Source organism: Callorhinus ursinus, unplaced genomic scaffold (genome assembly GCF_003265705.2).
Source record: "Callorhinus ursinus isolate GAN/ISIS: 27379988/994484 unplaced genomic scaffold, GSC_fseal_2.0 scaffold1, whole genome shotgun sequence".
Lineage (NCBI taxonomy): Eukaryota > Metazoa > Chordata > Mammalia > Carnivora > Otariidae > Callorhinus > Callorhinus ursinus.
The window spans coordinates 26,128,077-26,155,751 of record NW_027397063.1 but is presented as its reverse complement, the minus strand read 5'-3'; the positions used below and the strand labels follow the sequence as shown (position 1 = coordinate 26,155,751).

The window sequence follows — 27,675 nt, the reverse complement described above, 5'->3', positions numbered from 1 at the left end:
AAGTGGTTTGACTGACTAAAGAGTCAATATCTGCTACAATTTTTAAATAAAAATTATAAATGGAACTCCTAAGCACATAGTGTTGGAAAGAAAATCATCCAATTTCAGTAATGGCATTTAAAATAGCAATGATAAATATTGTTTTGCAAAAATGATTTGTGTGATAGTTGGTAGAGAAATGGTGAAGTATTTTAAATAATGGGTAACAACTATAGGATAAGATCAGAAACTTGAATAGGTTCATTGTACCCTTTTCTGAAGGCATTCCCAGCTACAGTAGAAAACTTAAAAAAAGTAGATGATGTGAAGACATTCATAGACATACTCAGGACCACAAATGAATAAATTTTGAGCCAGCATGGATACCTTCAGTGACTGAAGTGAGATTAAGTTTACAAAATGATTGAGAATAATAAATTGGTAGGGAGATTAGACTATGAGGAATGAAAAAATAATTGTAAATTATTACTGAATAAGAAATAAATGGAAAATTCAAAGTAGAGATTGAGACAAATCTTATTGCAAAATACTTTTTTATCATCTGTAAAGGTATTCATTAATATCAAGGTTTCGAGAATCCATTCCCTATAACTCTGGTTCCTTCCTTCCTTCCTTCCTTCCTTCCTTCCTTCCTTCCTTCCTTCCTTCCTTCCTTCCTTCCATTTTTAAGTGGACTTTATTTTATGCTTTCTCAGGTCTGACTTTTATCTGCTAAGTCATGAGACTGCAGAATCAGAATCAAGGGTGATAGGTAGTGTTGGTGGTACTGGATATAAATAGGGTTCTTTATTTTAAAAAGTTCTTCAGGTAGTCCTCATTGCACATCCAGGGTTGAAAACTGCTGCCAAAGACACATATAAAAGTCTAATATTCTCTTTACTGAATTCAGGGGGAAAATGTTCATATTTCAAACATGTCACAGTTCAGCATATACAAATCAATTTCAACAAGTGTTTAATTACCTCTGTTAAAGCCACAAGGGAATGGATAGTACATTTTAGAAAGATAACTTTAAAAAATATTCTTTTCTTCCTCCAGCTTTAGTGCTTATAGAAGTGAATCACAGGTATCTAGAAAATTAGACTGTCCATAAGTATCTGTTGTCTGATTGCTTTCTTGATGTCAATATTAATTCTAGAAATACTTTAAATGTAGTAGACATCCTTTTCTTATATCCACGTACTGTGAAATATCTTACACTTATTTTATAAACTTTTTTGTCCTTCAATCTGAGCCTACTAGATTTTATTTTTTATTTTTTAATAAGGTTTGTGTTCTTTTTTTTTTTTTAAAGATTTTATTTATTTATTTGACAGAGAGAGACACAGCGAGAGGGAACACAAGCAGGGGGAGTGGGAGAGGGAGAAGCAGGCTTCCTGCGGAGCAGGGAGCCTAACACGGGGCTCGATCCCAGGACCCTGGGATCATGACCTGAGCCGAAGGCAGATGCTTAACGACTGAGCCACCGAGGCACCACTGAGAATACTCGATATTAAAGAGGATTATGAAGTCTGGACAGTTGAATACTTTGATTTTTCCTTAGGAGTATGTTTGTTTTTTTTTTAAATAAAAGTAATTCATGCTTTTGTCCTCTAAATTATGTAGGCATCAGTTTTTTTTTTATAGAGCTTTTATTTAGGATTTGATCTTTTAATGCTGTGCCAGAAAAAGGAAGAAAATTGAATTTTATAACTGTTAAGATGAGTATTATTTTGAGTTATATTTAATGGAAGTATTTGCACTTTGGCAAAGTATTCCCTCAAATATTAGTGAATAAAAGTACACCTATAGGACATAATCTTTTTCTCATGGTAAAATACATACTATATAATCTTTTTATGATTTAAATATTTACATTTAAACTATGTTATTTTATTGAATAGCACAGTTAAATGTATGTTAAATGTCAACATTAATGTTTAATCCTCTTCAATTTAAAGAGTTTTTTTTTTTTTGCTTTGTTTTGGTTTGTTTTTTTACTCTTCAGTCTATTCCTCTTCACCTATGCTAATAGCTCTAAATTTCTCCAAGTGAGTCAGTGTGCTCTGATTGGAAAAACAAAGTCTCATGAACAGATACAGATAGATAGACAGACAGACAGATAGGTTTTTAAAAAGTCAACTACAGGTCACTGCATCTTACCACATGTATATTCTCTGAGCCTCACTCAGAAGTCAAGTGGGCAATTCTCTAACCTCTGCTTCATAGACCACATTGTCAGAGAAGTATCCCTGCTTCTCCAGAGGTCTTGTCTCCTTCTCCAGAGGACTTGAGATTAAAGCTTGTTTGCTGTCCTGTGCCATTCTTTTCTACATAAGATGGGGGTGTCTATGTTTAATGACTTCAATACACCTCAGCTAGTAAGGTTTAAAGTAAATATCTCTATTGTGAAGACTCTATTATTTACCACTACTTCTTTCCATCATCACTGTTGCCACCTCCAGTCCCATTATCAAAAGGATCACTTCAATACTTTGCCATATTATATGACCTATAAAAATGCTTATAAATGCACATCAATCAATGTGATACCTCACAGTAATAAGAGGATAAAAGCCATATGATCATTTCAATAGACACAGAAAAAGCTTTAGACTAAGTACAATATCCATCCATGATAAAAACCCTCACTAAGGAGGTTTAGGGAACATACCTCAGTATAGTAAAGATACATATAAAAAAAAAACCCATAGCTAACATCAACCTTAATAGGGAAAAGCTGAGAACTTTTCCTTTAAGGTCAGGAACAAGACAAGGATGTCTGGTCTCACCACTGTTATTCAACATAGTACTGGAAGTGCTACCCATAGCAATCAGACAACAAAAAGAAATAAAAGTCATCCAAATTGGTAATGAAGAAGTAAAACTTTCACTATTTGCAGATGACATGATACTATATATAGAACCCTCCAAAGACTCCACCAAAAAACTGCAGTAAGGTCACAGGATAAAAAAATCAATCTACAGAAACTGGTTTCATTTCTATATACCAATAAAGAAGCAGCAGAAAGAGAAATTAAGAAAATAATCCCATTTACAATTACATCAAAAATAGAAATACCTAGGAATAAACTTAACAAAGGAGGCGAAAGACCTGTACTCTGAAAACTATAAAACATTGATGAAAGGAATTGAAGATGACACAAGTGGAAAGATATTCCATGCTCATGGATTGAAAAAAAATACATTTTGTTAAAATGTGCATACTACCCAAAGGAATCTACAAATTTAAGGCAATCCCTATCAAAATGTCAACAACATTTTTCATAGAACTAGAATGAAAAATCCTAAAATTTGTATGGAACCACAAAAGATCCATAATAGCCAAAGCAGTCTTGAAAAGGGAAAGCAAAGCTGGAGACACAACAATTCTGGACTTCAAGTTATATTACAAAGCAGTAGTAATCAACACTGGTATTGGCACAATACACACATAGATCAATGGAACAGAATAGAAAACCCAGAAATGAACCAACAGTTATATGGCCAATTAATCTTCCACAAAACAGAAAAGAATATCCAATGGGAAAAAGATAGTCTTTTCAACAAATGGTGTTGAAAAAGACTGGACAGCTACATGCAAAAGAATGAACGCAGATGACCAACAGACACATGAAAAGATGCTCATCATCACTCATCATCAGGAAAATGCCAATGAAAACTACAATGTGATATTACCTCACACCTGTCAGAATGGCTAAAATGAAAAACAGGAAACAACAATAGGTGTTGGCAAGGATGTGGAGAAAAAGGAACCCTCTTGCAGTGTTGGTGGGAATGCAAACTGATACAGCCACTCTGGAAAAAACATGGAGGTTCCCCAAAAAGTGAAATATAGAACTAACCTATGAGCCAGCAATCACAGTACTGGGTATTTAGCCAACGATACAAAAACACTAATTCAAAGTCATAAATGCACCCCTATGTTTATTGCAGCATTATTTACAATAGCCAAGATAAGGATAAGGAGGAAGTTATACACACACATACACACACACACATTGTGTGTATATATACACACAATGCAATATTACTCAGCCATAAGAAAGAATGAATCTTTCCATTTGCAACAACATTGATGGAGCTAGAGAGTATGATGCTAAGCAGAATAAGTCAGAGAAAGACAAATTATCATATGATTTCACTCATGTGGAATTGAAGAAACAAAACAAATGAGCAAAGGGAAAAGAAAGAGAGAAAGAAATCAACTCTTAATTGTAGAGAACCAACTGATGGTTACCAGAGGAGAGGTGGATGGGACATGGGTTAAGTAGGTGATGGGGATTAAGGAGTGCACTTGTCATGATGAGCACTGGGTGATGTATGGAATTGTTGAATCACCATATTGGGCACCTGAAACTAATATTACACTGTGTTAACTGACTGGAATTAAAATATAAACTTTAAAAAACTGCTATGAAATCAGCTGACAAGAAATTATCCAAATACATATCTGGAGTTAACATTTCACATATAGTCACCTATTCCCTATTAAACCATCTGTTTAATCACTTTCTCATTTCTTGATGGGTGTACTTACTTCCTTATCAATATTTATATATACCTCTTTGTAGATCTTCCCCTAATACCATGTATACTTAGGAAAATACATGTCTTTTGTGGATGAAACGAGAGAAAAGAGTGTTAGTGTTGCAATCTATATAATGAGACCTTAAATATAAAGAATATTAAATATTCAGGAAGAATTCTTTTCATCATTGTTTACTTAGTAGTCATCAATTACATACTTGGAGATATTAGTCTCAATATATATTAAATATATAATTGTATGTTTTCGCAAATCTTATAATTTTTGCAATTATGTATTTTGAATCTGGTCTTTGTAATTTCTCTGCATACCTTCTAGGGGCTGAATTATTTCTTCCCCCCCCCAACACACTTTGTATCTTACCTCATTGCAAAAGCACTTCACGTGATTGCTTCAGAATCATATTCTTTTCTTCAAATGATTTGATTTATCACCATATAGACTTTTGTAATTATACTTAATGAAATATTTTTAAAGAGAACTTTATCTCATCTTATGATAGTACCCCCTCATCCTAGCACTTCTGAAAATACTTCTCAGATATTTTTCTATTGGCATTATACCAGATTATAACTCTGTTTACTTAATAGAATTCTAGCCTTCACTGCACATGGATGAGTCTCTTTGAAGCACGCTTTTTCAGTAATGAAAACTCACTGATTTTTTCCCCTTTTCATAGCTTTTTTCTTTTATTACTGTATTGATCTTTCAGTATCTTGGAAGTTTAAATCATATATTTTTATATCATGTGTAATTCATTTGTTTTCTAGTCTAAGACACTTAATCAATCTTTACCCGATTACAACATTTCAGCATTGTTCCTATGCTTTTCACTTAGGAGTAGTTATTCTCACTTGCTCAGGGGTATCGTTTTCAATGCCTGCTTCCTAAATCTCACATAATCCCTTTGGATTTTGTCTTTTTATAGTGACCTCACTTTATAAGGTTTTTGTTCAGGTAATGTACTTGAAATGAAGCAAACACTTTATCAGTTCTACTTAGTTGTTTATTTCTTTAAAGATTTGCCTCAGTCAAAAGACAGACAGAAAAAAAATATTATAGTTGTAATACTTCTTAACAGAACTAGAAGGATGGGGAACTGGAGTGGAACCTTTGGGAGTAATACTCCTTTTTAAAAGTACAGGAGCGTCTGTCTCTTTAAAAATCATTCTAAATAAGGACCTGCTTTTATAAGAAGCAACTACTGATCTTCATTTATTTCTTTTTTACAATATTCTGAAGTCTTTTCTCTCCCATGTGTAAGTATTACAGAAATGAATGTTTATATCTCTGTAATTCTGCAATTGGTGTTAAATCAGGAGCAGAGTAGCTATGAGTGTTATGCCTCAAATATAATCTCTTTTTGTTCTGTACATTGGTGTCCTTGATGTCAAAGTTTGGTATAATTTGATCTGATACTCCTTTGTGTCACATTACAGATTTATTTTTCATAACTAGTATGCTTAGTCTTTTCTTTTAAAGACTTTTTTTACAGTGGTTTCATTTTTTGAGAGAAATGCTTTAACTGTTCCTACTCAGGCCATTCTTACTGCATTCAACATTGGAAAGATTTCTTGGTTCTTATGAAAGACAAAACAAAACAAAACAACACAACAACAACAAACCCACCTGAATTGTGATGCCATATTTTCAAACAAAAAAATCCTAAAGCTAAAATAATGGGAGTCAAGGAAAACTTATCAATAGGTTACTGCTTTCAAAGTTAAACTGATTTCTATCCTTTTCTTAGTTAAGCTACCAGGAAGGATATCACCTTTTCTTTTGTATAGGTATAGTACTGCATAACATAAGGGTTAATGGGCTTAATCTAATCATTTAATCTCTTTTCCATTTACCTCAGCCTCTGAATATTGTGGATATAAAGTATATCACAAAGATGTGATCATTTTTTTTCAGTTATTTTTTTAATTTTAGTTCCGGTGTAGTTGACCAATACCGTGTTATATTAGTTTCAGTTGTACAACATAGTGATTCAACAATTCTTCACATTACTCAGTGATCGTGAAGATGAGTGTATTCTTAATCACCTTCACCTATTTAACCCATCCCCCAACCCACCTCCCCTCTAGTAGCCATCAGTTTGTTCTCTATAGTTAAGAGTCTGTTTTTTTGTTTATCTTTTTTTCCTTTGTTCATTTGTTTTGTTTCTTAAATTCCACTTATGAGTGAAATCATATATTTGTCTTTTTCTGACTGACTTATTTTGCTTAGCCTCATACTCTCTAGCTCTATCCATGTTGTTGCAAATAGAAAGATTCATTCTTTTTATGGCTGAATAAAATTCCAGCGTGTGTGTGTGTGTGTGTGTGTACACACACACACACACACACATACACGCTACTTCTTTTTTATTTTTTTAAGATTTTATTTGTTTATTTGAGAGAGAGAGAAAGCATGAGCAGGGAGAGGGGAAGAGGGAGAAGCAGACTCCCCACTGAGCAGGGAGCCAGACATGGGGCCAAAGGCAGATGCTTAACCAACTGAGCCATCCAGGTGCCCCTACATACACATTACTTCTTTATCCATTCATCAGTTGATGTATGTTGGCTGCTTCCATATCTTGGCTATTGTAAATAATGCTGCAATAAACATGGTGGTGCATTTATTACTTTGAATTAGTGTTTTTGTATTTGTTGAGCAAATACCCACTATTTTCAACTTTTTGGGAAACCTCCATACTGTTTTTCAGAGTGGCCGCATCAGTTGCATTCCCACCAACACTGCAGGAGGGTTCCTTTTTCTCCACATCCTTGCCAACACCTATTGTTGTTTCCTGTTTTTCATTTTAGCCATTGAGGCTAAATGAGGTAATATCACATTGTAGTTTTCATTGGCATTTTCCTGATGATCAGTGATGATGAGCATCTTTTCATGTGTCTGTTGGTCGTCTGCATGTCTTCTTTGGAGAAATGTCTATTCATGTCTTCTGCCCATTTTTTTAATTGGATTATTCATTTTTTGGGTGTTGAGTGTTATAAGTTCTTTACATATTTTGGGTCCTAACCCTTTATCGGATATGTCATTTGCAAATATCTTCTCCCATTCAGTAAGTTGTCTTTTAGTTTGGTTGATTGTTTCCTTTGCTGGGCAGGAGCTTTTTATTTTGGTATAGTCCCAGTAGTTTATTTTTGCTTTTGTGTTCCTTGCCTCAGGAGACATGTCTAGAAAAATGTTGCTAGAGCCAATGTCAGAGAAGTTACTGCCAGTGCTCTCTTTTAGGAGTTTTATGGTTTCAGGTCTCACATTTAGGTCTTTAATCCACTTTGAATTTATTTGTGTGTTTGGTGTAAGAAAGTGGTCGAGTTTTATTCTTTTGCATGTAGCTTCCAGTTTTCTCAATACCATTTGTTGAAGAGTCTGTCTTTTTCCCATTGCATATTCTTTTCTGCTTTGTGGAAGATTAATTGGCCATATAACTGTGGGTTCATTTCTGGGCTTTCTATTCTGTTCCATTGATCTATGTGTGTATTTTTGTGTCACTACCATAGTATTTTGATTACTACTGCTTTGTAGTATAACTTGAAGTTTGGAATTGTGATACCTCCAGTTCTGTTTTTCTTTTTCAAGATTACTTTCTTTGGCTACTCTGGATCTTTTGTGGTTTCATACATATTTTAGGATTTTTCATTCTAGTTCTTCGAAAAATGCTCTTGGTATTTTGATGGGATTGCCTTAGCTGTATAGATTGCTTTGGGTAGTATAGACATTTTAACAATATTTGTTCTTCCAGTCCATGAGCATGGAATAGCTTTCCATTTTTTTGTGTCCTCTTCAGTTTCTTTCATAGTCTTCATTGTACACATCTTTCACTTCTTTGGTTAGGTTTATTCCTAGGTATCTTATTATTTTTGGTGCAATTGTAAAAGTGATTATTAATTTCTCATTAGTGTACAGAAATGTAACAGATTTCTATAGATTGATTTTGTATCCTGTGGCCTTGCTGGATTCATTTATCAGTTCTAGTCAGTTTTTTGGTGGAGTCTTTAGGGTTTTCTATATATAATATAATGTCATCTGCAGATAATGAAAGTTATACTTCTTCACCAATTTGGATGCCTTTTCTTTCTTTCTTTTGTCTTATTGAAATGGCTAGGACTTCCAATACTATGTCGAATAATAGTTGTGAGAAGGGACATCCTTGTCTTGTTCCTGAACTTAAGGGAAAAACTCTCAGTTTTCCCCCACTAAGTATGATGTTAGCTGTAGGTTTTTCATATATGTCCTTTATTATGTTGGGGTATGTTCCCTTTAAACTTACTTTGTTGAGGGTTTTTGTCATGAATGGATGTTGTATTTTGTCAAATGCTTTTTCTGTGTCTATTGAAATGATCATGTGGTTCTTATCCTTTCTCTTATTGATGGGATGTATTGTGTTGATTGATTTGTGAATACTGACCACCTTTGTATCCCAGGAATAAATCCCACTTGGTCATATTAGGAATGATTTTTTAAATGTATTTTTGATCTTTGCATTGATGTTCTTCAGAGATATTAGTCTATAGTTCTGTTTTCTTCATGGTGTCTTTTTTCTTAAGATTTTATTTATTTAAGAGTGAAAGAGTGAAAGAGAGGTCAAGTGGGGGAGGGGCAGAGGGAGAGGCAGAGATTCTCAAGTAAGCTCTGTACTAAGCACAGAGCCTGATGTGGGGCTTGATCTCACAACTCTGAGCTCACAACCTGAACCAAAAGCAAGAGTTGGATGCCCAACCAACTGAGCCACCCAGACGCCCCTCATGGTGTCTTTATCTGGTTTTGGTATCAGGATAATGCTGACCTTATAGGATGATTTTGGATTTTTTCCCTACTTTTCTATGTTTTGGAAATGTTTGCAAAGAATAGGTATTAACTTCTCTTTAAGTGTTTGGTAGAAATCATCTGTGAAGTCCTCTAGTTCTGGACTTTAGTTTGTTTGGAGTTTTTTGGTTAGTGATTCAGTTTAATCACTGGTAATGAGTCTGTTCAAATTTTCTATATTTTCCTGCTCCAGTTTTGGTAGGTTATATGTTTCTAAAAGTTTATCCATTTTTTTTTTTGTCCAGTTTGTTGGCACATAATTTTTCATAATATTCTCCTAAAATCCTTTGTATTTCTGTGGTCTTGATTGTTACTGCTCCTCTTTTGTTGTCTGATTTTGTTTATTTGAGCCCCCTTTCTCTCTCTCTCTCTCTCTCTTCTTCTTCTTCTTCTTTTTTTTTTTTTAATTAGTCTGGCCAGAGGTTTATCAATTTTGTTGATCTTTTCAAAGAACCAGCTCCTGGTTTCATTGATCTGTTCTATTGTTTTTTTAATTTCCATATTATTAATTTCTGCTGTAATCTTTATTATTTCCTGCCTTCTGCTGGTTTGAGGTTTTGTTTGTTCTTTTCTTAGCTCATTTAGGTATAAGACTAAGTTATTTGAGATTTTTCTTGCTTTTTTTGTTTTTTTAAGATTTTATTTATTTATTTGACAGAGAGACAGTGAGAGAGGGAACACAAGCAGGGGGAGTAGGAGAGAGAGAAGCAGGCTTCCCTCTGAGCAGGGATTCCCAGTGCGGGCCCAATCCTAGAACCCTGGGATCATGACCTGAGCCGAAGGCAGACACTTAATGACTGAGCCACCCAGGTGCCCCGAGATTTTTCTTGCTTCTTGAGGTATGCCTGTATTGCTATAAACTGCTCTCTTAGAACCACTTTTGCTGTATCCGAAAGATTTTGGGCCACTGTTTCTCATTTTCTTTTATCTTCATGTATGTTTTGATTTCTTCCTTGATTTCCTGGTTGATCCATTCATTGTTTAGTAACATGTTATTTAATCACCATGTATTTGTGCTCTTTCCAGATTTTTCTTGTGGTTAACTTCTAGTTTCATAGTGTTGTAGTCAGAAAAGATGCATGGTATGACTTCAGTCTTTTTAAATTTGTTGAGACTTATTTGTGGTCTAATATGTGTTCTGTTCTAGAGAATGTTCTGTGTGCACTTGAAAAGAATGTGTATTCTGTTGTTTTAGGATGGAATGTTCAGAATATATCTATTAAGTCCATCTGATCCAGTGTGTTAGTCAAAGCCCCTGTTTCCTTATTGATTTTCTATCTAGACTGTCTGTCCTTTGATCTAAGTGGGGTGTGGAAGTTCCCTACTATTATTGTATTACTGTCAATTCCCTTATACTGTTTAATAACTGTTTTATGTATTTGGATGCTCCCATGTTGGGTGCATAAGTATTTATAATTGTTATGTCCTCCTTTGGATTGTCCTCTAATGATTATATAGTGTCCTTCTTTGTCTCTTGGTACAGTCTTTGTTTTAAAGTCTATTTTGTCTGATATAAGTATTGCTACCCTGGCTTTCTTTTCACTTCCATTTGCATGATCAATGCTATTCAGTCCCCTCACATTCAATCTGTATGTGTCTTTCAAGATGTGATAATTTTTTATGATGATTTTATATGTACATGACTTGTGTAAGGTTGTTTGAGTAAATAAAATTATGGTCTAAATTATGTGAGATCAAAAATGGAGATCTCTAAAATGTATGAACTTTATTATCCAGATAAAATTAACAGAATTTTTTTAAAAAATTCAAATAACAGAGTTATTTTTATTTGGTACCCATAACAGGCTCAATATATAAACAATGGTAATGCTAATTATAGTTCATATATAAACCTACTTTATATAATTTTACCAATCAAATATATGTAGTTTTATGAAAGTGTATCTATAAAGTGCTCATTTACATATTATGGGCTTATTATTATTTGAAAACTACTTTGATACTTTTATTGGTGTCTTGGTTTTTTTTCCCCTCAATTAAGTGAAATATAAACTAAAAATTCACAATGAAATATCTTTTAATATCAGATAGTGTTTCTGATATCCCTATTTAGAAAATTCAGAATGAAATTTCTTCAATAAACATTGTTATTATTTTTGCTGATTATCTATTGAAATAGTCTCATCTCTGTTTAATGAAGCAAGTATATCAGAAAAAATAGCCCCTTAGCTTTTGCTTATGGTGAATTCAGAGCTTTTATTTGCATCATATAGAGTAGTGCCTTTTATTCAATCCCGAATATAATTATATGGGGGTAGACTAGCAATAAAAACTACATACTACAAAATCACTTTTTTTATAAGCTCTCCTATCAATTCTGAAGATCAGCAACATTTATTCTGAAGGAGTTTGCTTTTCCTGGAAATTGTCAAGGAGATTTGTTCAGTGAAGACTACTGAAATGCATTGGTATATGTCTTCTTTTGGGGAGTAGGAAGTTAATAAGAGATAAAATATGTTATTTAGACAATTCATTAAAATAACCTTATCTTCTAACTAATCTTTCCAGCACTGACAACATTTAACTAAATTTAAGTACATTCCATTTTATTCTTAAAAAGTGACTGCCTATAATTTTCCCTTCCTAGTTTAGTTTCCTGTAGCTGTTGCACAAATGTGGTGGCTTTAAATGATAGAAATTTGTTCTCCCGCAGTTCTGGAAGACAGAAGTTCAAACCCAGTATCACTGGGCCTGAAATCAAGGTGTTGCAATGAGCTCACTCCCTCTGGCATGGGAGACTCTGCCCTTGGCCCCTTCCAACTTCTGGAGGCTGCTACCATTCTTTGGCTTGTGTCTGCATCACTCTGCTTCCTTGGTCACACTGCTCTTTCCTCTTCTTTCAATGTGTGAATAGCCTCCTTTCCCTCTTATGAGGATAAATGTGATTGCCCTCTTGGATTATCTGGATAATCTCTCCATTTTAAGATTCTTTTATCATATCTGCAAAGACCCATTTTTTGCTACATGAAGTATCATTTACAGATTCTAGAGTGTAGGATGTGAATATCTTTTGAGGGGCCATTTTTGAGCCTCCCAAAATGGAGAAGTGATTCATTCTTACATAATGTTAGGGAATCTTAAAACCGATCCAAGTCGGAAGAACAAACAAAACTGTGGGAAACAGCGTTTATTCATACGTCATATTTTTAAAACAAAGATTAGGTGTAAAACTTCAGTTGAATTACAATGAGATTTAAGAGATTTAAGATTTAAAATTCTATTAAGCTATTTTAAGTTTTAATAATTATATCTATGTATTTAAAATAATTTTGGGGGGCCTTGGTGTCTCGGTTGGGTGACTGACTCTTGGTTTTGGCTCAGGTCATGATCTCAGGGTCATGAGATGGAGCCCCGCATCTGCCTCGTGCTCAGTGTAGTCTGCTTGGGATTCTCTCTCCCTCTCCCTCTGCCCTTCCCACTGCTCACACTCCCTCTCTCCTTCTCTCTCTTTCTGTCTCTGTCTCTCATAGATAAATAAGTCTTTAACAAAATAAAATAATGTTTATACTATGTTATTTGTAAATATTAAAAACATTTATTTCTTCAGGATTCTGCTCACTGAGAGAAACATCACATTCTTGTGATTATCACTTATTTTCCTACTTAATTATGAACACTGATTACTTTTTCTAAAAATTTATCTTCTTTATTTTTGCCCCATGCACCTCTTTTTTTTAATTTAAATTTTAGTTAACGTACAGTGCGATATTGATTTCTGAAGTATAATTCAGTGATTCATCACTTACATACAACACCCAGCACTCATCAAAACAAGTGCCCTTTTTAATATCCATTACCCATCTAGCCCATCTCTCACACTTCTAAAATTACTTAATAATAAATCACAATATATTTTCTATTTAAGTATACTTCTCTTTCTCTGTAAATGTATATATTTATATATACATATGTATTTCAGTCACATTTTAAATGCACAGACAGAATATTCATATTCAGTATTATACATTGGTATGCCTGTATCCATTGTTTTATATATATATTTGTATGTGTTGATAGATATTAGTATATAATATGTACTATATCAGTATATTTATATATTTTCTATATATATAGTATCAATTACATTAGATGTTATATAAATTAGAGGTAATTTAAAAGTGGAGATAACATTGCTTTATAAATTAGAAATGACTTTGCTTGGTTATTTACTTTAACCTGTATGCCACTAAATAGTTATTTTTATTACTACATTTTTAATTAACCCTCCTGCTAAGCTTTTATTTTTTATAAGGAAAGGTTTTCCCTGCATCACATAGTTGCAATTTTGGTAGTATAATTTAGGCAAATTGAATTATAATATTCAATATCTGTGCCTTTTCTCTTGGTCTTCTACACATTCACCTGTGAAACCCAAAGTTACATTCAATACCATTTCCAGAGTATGCTAATACTTCTAACCGGCTGAACACATCCATTGTTTTTATATGAGATTGTAGACCACCTGAGGAGCATGTTATGTCATAATTTTCCAGTCCATAGGAACAATATTCTTTGGCGAGAAGCATTTCAAAAGATATTCCTAGAATGAATGAATACACACACACACACACACACACACACAAATTTTTTTAAGGTCTTCACTCTTTTACCAAACTGTTTCTTATATTGTTTATTTGAATTCTAAGTGACATTTTCTAAATAAAATTTGACTTCATATTGTTCACTAAGTCAATTTGATTTTTGTACAGGTAGAGGTTTCTTTTATACACTTGTTTATTTATTAATGTCTTTTGATAGTAACTTCCCAAAAGTCAAAGAGATAATTTGATTTATTAAAAAAGGAGCCTGATAATATTTTTACCATGTTACAAGATATTATAATTTTACAAAGTATCCATTTGCCATATAAAATGTTCATCCTGATATTGTATTCATTAGTATATTCCTTTAAAGTAATTTGGTACAGTTTTTGAGGTTTTCTATTTAACACTGTGTCAATATATTTAAGGTACATAATATATGCAACTTGAATAGCATATCTCCACAAATGTGTATGCAGTTATATAATTAATGTATTTATAGCCCTTACTAAAATACTTAGTTGTTTCTGATCAAAAAGTTATACAAATGAAGGGGTGCCTGGGTGGCTCCATCTGTTAAGTATCCGACTCTCAGGCCATGATCTCAGGATCCTGGGATCAAGCCCTGCAGTGGGCTCCCCGCTCAGTGGGAAGTCTGCTTGTCTCCCTCTTCCTTTGCCTGCCCACCACCCCCCCACCCCGGCTCACACACATACACACTTTTGCTCTCTCTCAAATAAGTAAAATCTTTTTTAAAAAAGTTATACAAATGAAATTAAGTGATATATACACAAATACAACCAGGAAATAAAGGCTACTAATAATCTAACCATAGCCAATCATCTAAATATTTTTTTCTATTTGTTTAAATATTTTAGTCCATGGGTTTGTGTGCATTTACATTAGGAGATGCAATATATTCCTTTTCATAACATGAAACAATATTCTTACAACCTTTGGTATAATTAAGTACTACAGTTTTTACAACTATACATTATTATTTACAACTATATATTATACATACTATTTAGTCATTCACTTTTTGCCAATAAAAGTAACATTAAGGCCAACAGACAGGGATATAATTCTTTGGACACATCTCTGATTATTTCCATGGCAAAGTTCTATAATCAGAATTGCTAAGTCTTTGAGAATTACTTCTTTTATGCATATTGCCAAATTGTTATTCAAAGATTTTATACTATTTTATACTTATACTAACAGTGTATAAGACTTTCAATTTGGTAGTATCAAGTAAATTCTTCTACTTCATCAGCTGTTAGACTTATTATTGTTGAAAGATCTACCAAGCTATCTCTTTTCAATTTGCTTTATAGCATGGGCTATTTTGAGGCTATAAATTAAATGATGTAAAGTCTTATCTCATGATCTAAAAAAACCTTTCATCTGAATCTGAACTCATGAGATCCAAATTCTAGGAATTGCCCTCTCCCCAGAAAATGTGAGCAGAGTTTAGTCAAGAAAGATTAATATTCCCCATTCATTGGAACATTTCTCAAGTTAGGTTTATTTAGATTTATTATAATACTCTTAGCTGGTTACCACAACAATTTAAGGACAGCAAATCAAAAATGAGGTGAGGTGGCTTCCATAGGCAAGTGCTTAGGAAAAAATGAACTAGTGTAATAAAGAAGGCTCCAAAATTTAGGGGCCTAAAGAACAGAGAAATTTATTTACCTTTTATGTAATGGTCACAGATAAGATCACAGATTATGTAATGATCACAGATATGTAATGATCCAGATTTGGTGGGAAGTTTTGCCTTACTATATCATTGAAGGACCTAGACTATAACTCTGTTACTGAGAAGGAAAGAGGGAATTTGATATTTAAAAGTGTCCATCCTAACAAGCAATACTAACAGGAATGACTGTTAGGGAAGGGAGAAACAGAACCTTTGGAAACAAGAATATTGAAGTCATTCAGTGAATGATTAACTAATCCTTTGTCAGGTGTAGAGTTTGATTTTACCTTACCTACACACTTATAACTTAGCTTGTTACTGTTTCATGCAGTCTGGCAGAATGCACACAACTCCTGGGTCAGAGACAAATCATTTTATTAGCCACAGCATAGTAAGCAATATGAGCATCGTATTTGCATTGGTCCTCCTGGTCTTCCAAATCCCATAGAGTGACACCAAACGGTCCCGACGGATGCTCCTCACACTGTGGGTTTGCCGCATAGCTCCAGACTATTCATCTTGGGGAATCCATTCTTTCATAACAAGCAGTAAGCAAGCCTGTTTTGTGTATTCAGAGGAGACATTATCTTATTCCTCAGGATGGCATGCTACAAACACAACTCTGAGAAATGGCTTCTGTCAGTAACTGTCAGGGCCTTGTATTCTTGGCACACCCAGCAAAATATATAGGAATATGAGACACCAGTGAAGGGACTGTTCCTTCCAACACCCATGGCACAGTAGCCTCTGTAGACATGTGTACAACAAGCAAATTAATGTTCTAAAGAATGTGAAAATTACATTCAGCATGGGGAGATTCTTGATATCCTCTACTTAAAGTTTCAAATATTCTCTCTGCCAACAGGCACCTTCACAAATAATTATGGGTATATGAACATCCTTTGGAGGGACTGTAGAGCCATTTAGCAAAAGAGAGAAAAGATAGATGGATTAAGCAGAGTGTTATTTACTGAAAACTGATTTCTATATTTTATTTCCCCATGGCCTATTCTCAATTGATGAGTGAGACAGAGGACCTTTTCTTAAGCATATTACTATTGTATATTATACCAGAAATTCATATAGCTCAAGGGACATATCTTTTGCAATGAATACTACTGAAATGGATGAATCCTATTCATTCATCTTTTTGTGATAATTATTTGAATGATAGCAATACTCAGCTGTCAGTGGCTTCAATAAGTGGGAGGCCTAATGAAGAAGAAAGAATTTTGTTCATGTAAGTTAGACATGAACTTCACTACTCACCTGCTCTTCTATCATAAATTATGATTTATTATTTTTTGGTATCTGTAGGAAGTGGTGTGGTTGCTTGCTAAAAGCAAGAAAGTGAGTATCAGAGGCTCTGTGTTTACTTTTGGCTCTGCTATTCAGTGACTTTTGACAACTCAGTTCCACTTGATATTTGGGTCATAAAGATTTTCTAGAACAGGTGAGATATAATGATGAAAGTCCTTTCTAAACTGTAAAGCGTTTCACAAATATTTAATTACCAAGAGTTACGCATGCAGAGCTTTTCTCTGTTAGAGGAGACTGAAGAATATTCTCTCTCAATGCCAGGGGCATAATATAGCTCCTAATCTGAACAATTTTGATCATCCTATATCTACTTTTAGAAGGTTTAATTAAAAAAAAAACAACTATTTCAGTCTCTTGGAAACTCTGCTCATGTGGCTCACTTTATTATCTAACCATGTTGATAAATTAAAAATATTTTATTCAGCATTAAGTCTAAAAGGGTGGATTTGCATTTTATTGTTTTTTTTATTGATGACAATAGTGATACCATTGGCAAATATAGGAATGAGTGGCTAAAGGGGGAAATGCTTGGTTTTATATGGTAAAGCACACTTGGAATAGGGCATAGAAGTTGAAAAAAGGTGGAAAATATTTACAGGTGGTATCTGTTTGTGTGTATGTATGTATGTATGTTTGTGTGTGCATAATACAAATGTTAATCAAAACTCATTTTCCTCCTTTAGCTTTTTGAAAATGTTATAATTGCTATGAAAACAAAATGAAAGAGTTGGCAATATAGCTCATTACTTTTTTTAAATACATAGTAGCATTATGTACTCCTGTTGACTTATTCACAGTAGTTCCCAAATAATATTCTTGTCTTTTTACTATCTCCTTTATGTTCACTTTAATTAACCACTCTAATGGTTGATTGGCAAGGATGGAAGTTGCCAGAGAATCATAAAATATTTCAGCTGGAAGTGGCTTTAAGGATCATATACTATAAGAGATAAGAAAGTAAAGTCCATGGAATTTAAACATCTTTAAGGGTACACATCTGTATGGTGGTTTAAATTCTTAAGATCATTCCTCCTTTTCTTACTTGTAGCAGTTCTCATAAACTCTTATGTGTTATCTTAGAGTTTTCTAAGTATTTTAAAGCAATAACATCTCATTCTCTTTTTAGGTAGTTATTAGGAGTAAAAGTGGAGAGATCTTGTATCGTATTTCACCATGGGCGAAGTATGTGACTCGTGAAGGTGATAATGTGAATTATGATTGGATACACTGGGATCCAGAACACCCATATAAAGTGAGAACAACAAATCTTTAAATAAATGCTTGTTCCAATATTTCTAGGAAAATTAATTTTTTACTTTTATAACTTTTATAGTAATGTTCAACTTCTCTCTTCACTGCCAGTTTTATATTTTACATCATAGTGTACCTGATATACTATACATATATCAGAGTCCATCATCTGTAGCCAATAAAATATAGAGGTGAGTTCTTGTTTTATCATGTGTTTCTGCGGTTAGGAGGGAGAAAGAAATCTCTACATACTGACCTGAAAGGGATACTGTTGTTTTTTTTTTTAATCACAGTTTCTGATTTATCACAGATTCTTCAGTGATACAGTATTTCTCATTGTCATTGGTTTGAAGCAGGGTCCCAAAGGCCTTAGGAACAAGGCATAGGGAAGATACCTCATGAATGTACTATTTAGGGTTATTTTTAAGGCCATATTATTGTCAAGGTTTATAGTATCTTTGAACTCACTTTTTTGTCTTTTAAGTTATTGGAGCTTGTTGATAAATGCATTGCATTTAATAATTATGTATGCATTTTAAGCTGTTGTGTTTTCTCTAAGGCTCAATGATAAGGCATAAGCCATTTCATGATTACCCTTTTAAAACAGATCCATTAACATGATCCCAAAAAGGAATTTCTTTTCAAGAGGAAATTTAATGGATATAGCCAAATGCCTTTTATATGCTTAAGCAGTTCCAAACTATTTGAGTTGATTCACCATTTCATTTAACATGCTTAATCAGTTAGTATCATACCTGTATTTCTGATCTAATTCTTTATATAATTTTATATTCTGTAGTTTAAGCATTCCAAACCAAAGAAGCCAAGAGGTCTAAGAATTTATGAATCTCATGTGGGAATTTCTTCCTATGAAGGAAAAATAGCTTCTTATAAACATTTTACGTGCAATGTACTACCAAGAATCAAAGACCTTGGTAAGTAATAACTGTGATTTTTATTCAGATAAAATTTTAATGAGTCTGTTCTCTTATTAGAAAAGCTAATTACAAGTGTCTCTTTTTTTGTGTTAAGAGATTAAATATGTAATAGAAATGCATTTTATTTTAGGCTTCTCAAATTGCCCTGTAATAGTGATAGCACAGAAAAGAGAAATGGAATAAGATAGAGCATAAGAATTCAAGCTATTATTCCAATTTCAATTTTAAGTAATGTGAACTGATGGCTTCCAAATTGTAGATAAATATGTAAGCATAGTTACTTTTCTACAGGAAAGAACTTTTATCAATTTAAGTGGTCATTGATTATAGCCTGTTCATTTTAGTCTGTTAGGGAAAAAAATCTTACATTTTTTTAAGGTTACTGGAACTCATTTTGACTCTGATACAAATGTGTATGTGTGTGTATATATATATATATATATATATATACACACACATATATATGTGTACACATATGTGTGTGTGTGTGTGTGTGTGTGTGTATATCTACATGTCTGGTCTGGATGACTTATTTGACATATTTATGGTGCATCTTTGTTCTAAGACACATTGTTCTAGATATTTGTATGTTGGACTGTAATGACACAGATCCTTGTCTTCATGGGAACAGCCAGGAAAGTTAATAGTGTACTGCTGAATTATTGATTCAGTATGCTTTAAATTTGTTATTTTTCTTTTTATTGGTAATGCTTTTTTATCATTTTACAGCATATTAGCACCTGCTCCAACAGCTAGGCAGGAAGATAAAGTACATTTAATTATTCTGCTTCTGGTAGGCAGTCCAAACTTTGGCTAGAAGAAAGGTTTGCAACTCACTGTTAAAGTTCTTTTATACATGGATCTTAATCGTCTGTAATGATGAGGTCAGATTCCAGAAACCAGAATTAATTAAATATATGAAGAATTTAATATTAATTATATTTAATAGGTATTATATTTAAATTGTCATATTTGGGATGTTCTGCCGTTTCATACTGTAATACATTGTTTTTGACCCAGGTCTTGCAGAAGGTTTGACAGAACAAGGATTCTCTTGTTCATTGTTGTGTTTCAGTTGAATAGCACAGAACTCTGAACATCAGTGAATCTAAGAATGAGTAATGCTATAAAATTAATAATAAAAACTATAAATCGGTGCTTGATCATGAGAATAATCTTTATTTCATAATAGAGAAATAAACTATAAACTCTGTATTTTGTTATAAAATATATAATTGATTTATGTTACCTGAGCAGGAGTTTATATACATATTTCTATCATGATAGAAATGTGATAGAGTTAGATTGTTTTTATAATGAAAAAGCCAGAAGCAGATTATGAACCATAGTTTGTTATTCTTTAAACATGAATCTCTAAATCTGAATGTGACTTTGCAATTATTCCACTATTAATTCAGTACTGAAATATGTACAGGAGAAGCTATACTGACATGAACTGGACTTTGAGAACAGAGTATTTTCTATGTGTGTTAGAGAAATGGAACTTTCAAAGCAGTCAAATCATATTTGAAAATTTTACCAAATTTGAAGGAAAACAATGTTTCCTTAGTTATTCTGTTAAAGATCAAAAGTTTCTGCGATTATTTGCTTATATTAAAAACATATTAGTAAATGCTTTTAAGGTTGTGTGTGCCCATGTGTGTACAACAAACAGCTTTGCAGTCCTTGTATAGGCATAGAAATTGCAGCAAGTAGAAGAATTAATGCTGGCTTTGTAAAAGCTACCTTGTGGAAAAGTGGATTTACTGGAATATCCTATGTTATATGGCACAAATAATTAAAACATAAAGAAAAAGGTAAAATAAAAACTATATGGCATGCAACTGGTTACTTTTATTTTATTTAGCTTTCATAGTCTTCAGTATGAATATTACAAGTGCAGCTGAAGTTTAGCATATGTAGATTGCCATCTTTAATATTGTAAAGTCAAATTAAGAGTATATTTGCATATCATTTATTACTTGTTAAAAAGAAGACATTTCAAATAGCTAGTTAGAGTACAACCCTCAAGAACTAACTGTCCAATTTTGTGTTAGAAGGTCAGACAAGCAAAAGATATTAAAGTAGTAGAACTTTTCAAAGTGATCAGATCATTTATATGTAAATGATCATATGTAAAATTTAATGTCTTCAGAACAAGGATGCTGTGTTTATATATTTTTTTTCCTTTCTTTTTTTTCAAATGTTGCTTTTAATCTCTGTTTGACCTTTCCTTGTATAGGATACAACTGCATTCAGATGATGGCAATAATGGAGCATGCTTACTATGCCAGTTTTGGTTACCAGATCACAAGCTTCTTTGCAGCTTCAAGGTAAAATGAAAGTCCCAATTCTAACCATTTTATTTGAGAAAAAAAATAAAATGAATTTTTACCTTTTATATGATATTGTTTTGTAATCTAATTTAGAGTTAACAGAGTTAATAGAAGCTGAGCTTTTTTTTTTTTTTTTACTAAGATCATAGACTCTCTTCCCATCAAGCCTTAGAGGTTGGACATTGCTTTTCATGAAATGATTTCTGGTAAAGAATATCCAGTTAACCTGCTGAAATTGTCATGCATTTGGACGCCCAAGTCTTAGTCAGAAAATCACGTCTCATGGAAGTCATTATTGCCAGAGCTCACATCCTTTCCTGGAAAGAGATTGGCTATGTAGGAATGTGACTGAGAAGGCTCTTAGTAGGACATACTACCACAAAAGGATTGTCCTTTCCAGGCTAAAATCCAAGAAATGTGACTCTCTGGCCAGAAAGACACCAAGGAGTCCATGTAATTGAAGAAGTGCTGACCTAAATGACTGCAAGTTGAATAAGTCCAACATTGTCTCCACCTCATGGAGCTCACACTGTTGTGGCGTATAATGTTAATCCAATAATCACATTTGTTGATTCCTACCCATGATAAAAGCTAAGAAGAAAATGACAGGGTGCTATAAAAGCCTAGAATGAGGGATCTGATCAGTTTAGATTAGATCTGAACTGATGTTGGAACTGAGATCTAGAACATAATTAAGAGTGAACTGGGAGGGGGCGCCTGGGTGGCTCAGTTGTTAAGTGTCTGCCTTCAGCTCAGGTCATGATCCCAGGGTCCTGGGATCGAGCCCCCGATTGGGCTCCCTGCTCAGCGGGGAGTCTGCTTCTCCCTCTGCCCTTCCACCTTGCTCATGCTCTCTCTCCCTCTCTCTCTCTCTCTCAAATAAATAAATAAAATATTTAAAAATAAAATTAAAAAAAAAAAGAGTGAACTGGGAGGAGGAGTGAAGTGGGAATAGGGAGATAGCTTTCCAAGCATAGAGAAGAGATACTGATCCTTTCCCCTGTTCTCTTTATAGTCATTCCCCTTGAATAAATTACCTATATTTATAATCTCTGAATCCTTCATTCCTCTTCTTGCTTGACCTCGTTCCAGGTAGGCTCTTCACCTATTCATTGAAATTGCTCTGGTAAAGTGTACTGATGACCTCCATGCTGTTAAGTCCACTGATCAGCTATTAACTTGCTTGAACTGTCCGCAGCATTTGGCACAATTAGTTACTTGTACCTTTTTAGGACATTTTTCTTTCCTTGGTTTTCAGGAAACTATTATCCTCCTGTTTGGGTTTTTCCTATCCCTCTTGCTGCTTTTTGTTTATTTTTTAAAATTTCCTTTGCTTTTTCTGACCCCTAAACTTTGGACTTCCAGGGCTTAGCCCTTGGTTCCATTTTCTTCTGTGTATGTATGATATATATTGGGGGTCCCATCAAGTGTCATCCCTTCTTACGGCTTCAGTACACTTCACATTGTACTGGACTCTTCCCTTTTTGTCCGGACATTCCTATACTTTAGCTCCACCTTGTATCTTCAAAATGTATCCCAAATCTGACTTCTTCAACTGCCACCACCCTGGTCCATGTTGCCATTATCTATAACCTGGATTATTTCAGTAGCCTTTTAATGGGTCATTCTGTTTTCTCTTGTTCTCCTACTCCTTCCCTAGCCTTCTCTCCCTCCATATACATGGCTACTCTCTGCATAGTGACAAGAGTAACCACTTTAAAATAAAAGATCATGTTACTCTCTTGCTCAGAACCTTCTAATGATTCCTTATCTCTTTCAGGTAAAAGTCAAAGACCTTATATTGGTCCATTAAGACCTCATGTGATCTGGGTCTTGGCTGATTCTCTAATCTCATCCCTTTATTGATCATTCCACTCTGGCCACACTAGCCTATTTGCTTTTCTTCCAAGTGTTCCTAGCTTATTTCCCTAGTGCCCTTTCTTTCTAAACATTCTATCTTTTAGATGTTCACATGCCTTACTCCCTTCTTCTTCCACGTGTTCCTTCGAACGTTGCCTTCTTCATGAAACTTTCACTTGATAACCCTGTTTAGAATAGCAAACCCGCCCTTTCCACCAGCGGCTTTGCTTTGTTTTTCTTTAGAGAAGTTATTGCTATCTGACATCCCCCATGTTTTGCTTATTTATTTGTAGTCCTCCAAATAGAATGTAAATTCCATAAGGACAGTGATATTTATTTTGTTCACTGCTGAATCCCAGAGTATAGAAAATTTCATGACACATGGTAGATAGCTTAATAAGTATTTGTTGAAAAAAAACAAATGAATGAAATTTTAAGGCTATTTATTCTCTGAACACGCTGTTCACTGAGTAGAAAAAGAAAAGACTAGGTGGCTGTGATAAGGAGAGAAAGGGGTAAAGTGTCATAAATCTAAAGTTATTGGAAGGAGCCAAATTAAACAGTGCAGTAGGTCATGATAAGGTCCACAGTCTTCATCCTAAGGACAACGGGGGTGCAAGTATGATTTTAGTAAAAATGAAATGATCACATTGCATTTTTCAAAGACAGGTCTTGTTGCCCAGTGGAGTTAGCTACCAGGAGACCTGCTATATACTAAGGACTGTACTGTATTGTGGGAAACCAGATAGTCACAGCCCCTGCACTCAAGTGAGGAAGTGAGACATTAATAATCACAAGGGCAATTGGGTGATTATTTATTTAAAAGCAAAGTTGATCCTATGGAAGGCCAATATTGAGATTTTACATCAGTTAAGAAAAGCCTTCCCTCTTAGGAGTGATTTGTTTTCTATTTCATGCAGACAAGAAAACTGCCGTTAACACAAACACCTGTGCCTATGAGCGACCCATGTTTTCTGCTTGGGTGGTGACAGACATGGCACATTCTCTCGGCCTTCTGGCACCTGGGGCATTCCAGTTTGGGAATAAGTAAGTGCAAGAGGGATGGTCTCACTCAAGGCACCAAGGATATTCAAAGAAATACTCTAAGAGCCCCCCAACCCTGAGCATACACATTCACAGGGATGGCCAAGTATATGAACAGGGATGACAATGCTGTCCGGGCTAGGTAGGCTTGGAGAAGGAAATCAGAAGCTCTGAGTATAGAGAAACAAAATTCACTGCCTACCTACTCAAAATGTGAATTTTCACTGGGATGTAAACCTACATGCAATAGCTGGATTTAAATTACTATTTTTTTTATTGGATGCCTTTATAGAAAATATTATGCCACATTGACTTGTATCTAAGTATTATATCGTATTGAATTTGCATATTTAAAGTATCCAGTACTGTACTGGTAAAGCAACTGATACACAATAAATGATTAGTTGTTTGCTTTAAATATGATACAATTTTGTTTTTGCTTTATTCTTTACCTTTAGCCGTTATGGAACGCCTGAAGAGCTAAAAGAACTGGTTGACACGGCTCACTCAATGGGTATCACAGTCCTCTTAGATGTGGTACACAGCCATGCTTCAAAAAATTCAGAAGATGGACTGAACATGTTTGATGGGACAGATTCCTGTTATTTTCATTCTGGACCTAGAGGGAATCATGATCTTTGGGACAGTCGATTGTTTGCCTACTCCAGGTAGGTACATACCATATGGAAATGTCTTTGTTTAAAAAACATTTCAAGGAATATTACTAAGTTCATTGTGTGTGTGTAGTCTTTCACTGGTATATAATTAATCAGTTCAATTATTTAAAATTTTAAAAGGAATATTTAACACACAGAATTTACCTTGTTTTGAATAGCACATGTATTTGTGGTAAGTTGTGTTAAATTTCAGTTTTACCAGTCTTATGTCATTTAAAATATATTGGTTATATGGCCATTTAAAAGGATTAATGTGAATATTTTTTAATATCTAAAAGAATACTTTATTAGGTTGTATTAACTATAGCAAATCTCCTTTTAATAGAAATATGCACATGGTTTTAAGTAGGCAGTTTTTTAAAATTTTACTTCATATTATGCTATCTTAATAATATTGCCATGTTCTTGATCACAGCTAAATTAATATAACTTTAATAATAACTAACATTTATTAGTATGTAATATGTCAGGGATGATGCTAAGTGTTTTAGATATATTAGCTACATATTTTATTTATTCTGCATAGCAACTCTACTTACACATGGTAAGTCCTATTATTAGGACCACGTTACATAAAAGTAAACTAAGGCTTAATGTTGAAACAATTAAGATTAAACCCACCTCTGACTTCTTTTACCATTTAAGTAGAAAGGGCTTTTAGGTGATTAAATAGCATAATATGGCAAAAATATTTCAAAAAAAGTCAAAAATACTAACAGTTTGTATCCATTATTGATTATAAGTGAAAATATGAAAATATGCTGTCAGGAATATTAAAAGTAGCAGAGTATCAATGTATAACTAGTTTTTTATAATATTTTTAAAAGAAATTTAATGAATTTTCTTTTGGATGTTGCATTATACATAAACATACACATATCTGGAAAACGAGCAGTGTAGAAAAATGCTTTAGCAAGTACCTTGACAAAATGAAGATTTCTAATTTTTCAACACAAATTAGATGATTTTCATATGGAGGAAATTGTTTTGCTTTGCTCTTTCCTGAATATTATACATTGTTTTATATTTCATAACCGTATAGGAATCACTCAGGCCAGACGAAGCCGCATAACATATGAGAAAAGACACAAGAGGTGGAGCGGGTGGCAGGGTTCCAGGCCTAGTTTCATTCTGGAACAAATCGATTAATCATTCTGGTTCTCAGGTTTTTCATTATAAGAGGCAGAGTTTGGGGGCTAATACAATTCCCTTTATAAAGGTATTTTGTATTTGTGTCACCTTTTTGAACATTGCTTTTCCTACTACGAATTTATAACAAGTAAAAAGGACTGAACCTGTGCTGATTCTGTGGTATAACTCCACTCTTGAGAAAATCTTATAAACGTAGATTGTGGGCAAGTGATACAATTAATTGAACTCTCTGGTTCATATGTAGATGAATAAGAGTTGACTCTATACTGCAGAACTGTGCCTTACGAAAAGTATACATTAAATGGTTCAATTTTTGTGTTATGGCAATTATTCTGTAGAACTGTGTCTTTAAAAAGAAATACTTTAAGTATATGGATCTTTATGTTAAAAAGATTATTTTATTAAAATATTTATTATAGTGTGTTTTTCTCTACCTCGAGCTCTCATAGTTCATTAAAAGTCATCCAATTTTCTAAAGAAAAAGGATTATACATAATTGTTTTAAAAAACATTTCGTTTGCAGAAGTTAAGACATATTTAACATTTTATTTAATACTTGTTTTCTTTTGTTATGGAATTAACCATTAATCTTGCTTTTGGTAAATAATATATAGCATGGTTTTGGCTTATTTTTATTATGAATAATTTTTTGGCTGCATTATGTCATATAGGCCTAGTCCTTTGTAAATATAGTTCCATTTAAAATCCATTTTATTATTGTTGTTCTATTCTATTTGATATCTATATTTTCCAATTTAATAGAATTAGTTTTTTCTATAGCAGCTTATACTTACTGGTTATGACATCCTTATACAATATAGATGAAACCTTGCAAAGCCAAATTAAACGATTTAAATCACTAAATTTAAACAAATAATTTTTTAATACTTAGGTTTCTCAACATATGAAATACTAAAGATTGTTGGACCGGAATTATTTTCTCAATACTCTGTGCAATTTATTAAAAGCTTTTTTGACAAAATTTATATTAGGTTGATGAAACTTATAAAGCTTTTCTTTTACATTTTCTTCCTTCTATTCTGATTAGTTATAGCAGATGTAAAATAACATTGCTCTGGTAGAATGCTAAAGCCATTTTTATAGTCAGCATTCATGTTTAAAGTCAGATTCTGTTCTTTTGGTTATTTATTGCTGCTTAACAAACCAGCTCAAAATTTAGTGACTTCAGATAACAGCAGTTGTTTATTTTGCTTCTAGATCTGCAATTTGGGCATAGCTCAGGCAGACAGCTCTTCCTGTCTTCATGTTGTGTCAGTTAGAGTGGCTCAGTTAAGGGGTAGAGCTTTCAGCATCCACTTTAAAGATGGTTCACTCACATGACTGACAGTTGGTGCTGGCTGTCAGCGAGGAGCTCAGCCACGCTGTGGGCCAGAGGGCCTCAGCTCCACTTCTTGGAGCCCACTTCACAGCCTACTGGGGCTTTCTTACAACAGTGAATGTACTAG

At 33.7% G+C, this 27,675-nt stretch overlaps 1 protein-coding gene across 1 annotated transcript in view; it reads left to right on the top strand.

Annotated features, from left to right (window-relative positions):
• Nucleotides 1–27,675, top strand: part of GBE1 (1,4-alpha-glucan branching enzyme 1) — a 270,358-nt gene that overhangs the window by 112,662 nt on the left and 130,021 nt on the right. Inside the window, exons 4-7 of the mRNA XM_073892065.1 lie at nt 18,078–18,203; nt 19,002–19,137; nt 21,383–21,473; nt 24,839–25,048. Coding sequence (XP_073748166.1) covers nt 18,078–18,203; nt 19,002–19,137; nt 21,383–21,473; nt 24,839–25,048 — 563 coding nt within the window. The remainder of the gene's footprint in view (nt 1–18,077; nt 18,204–19,001; nt 19,138–21,382; nt 21,474–24,838; nt 25,049–27,675) is intronic.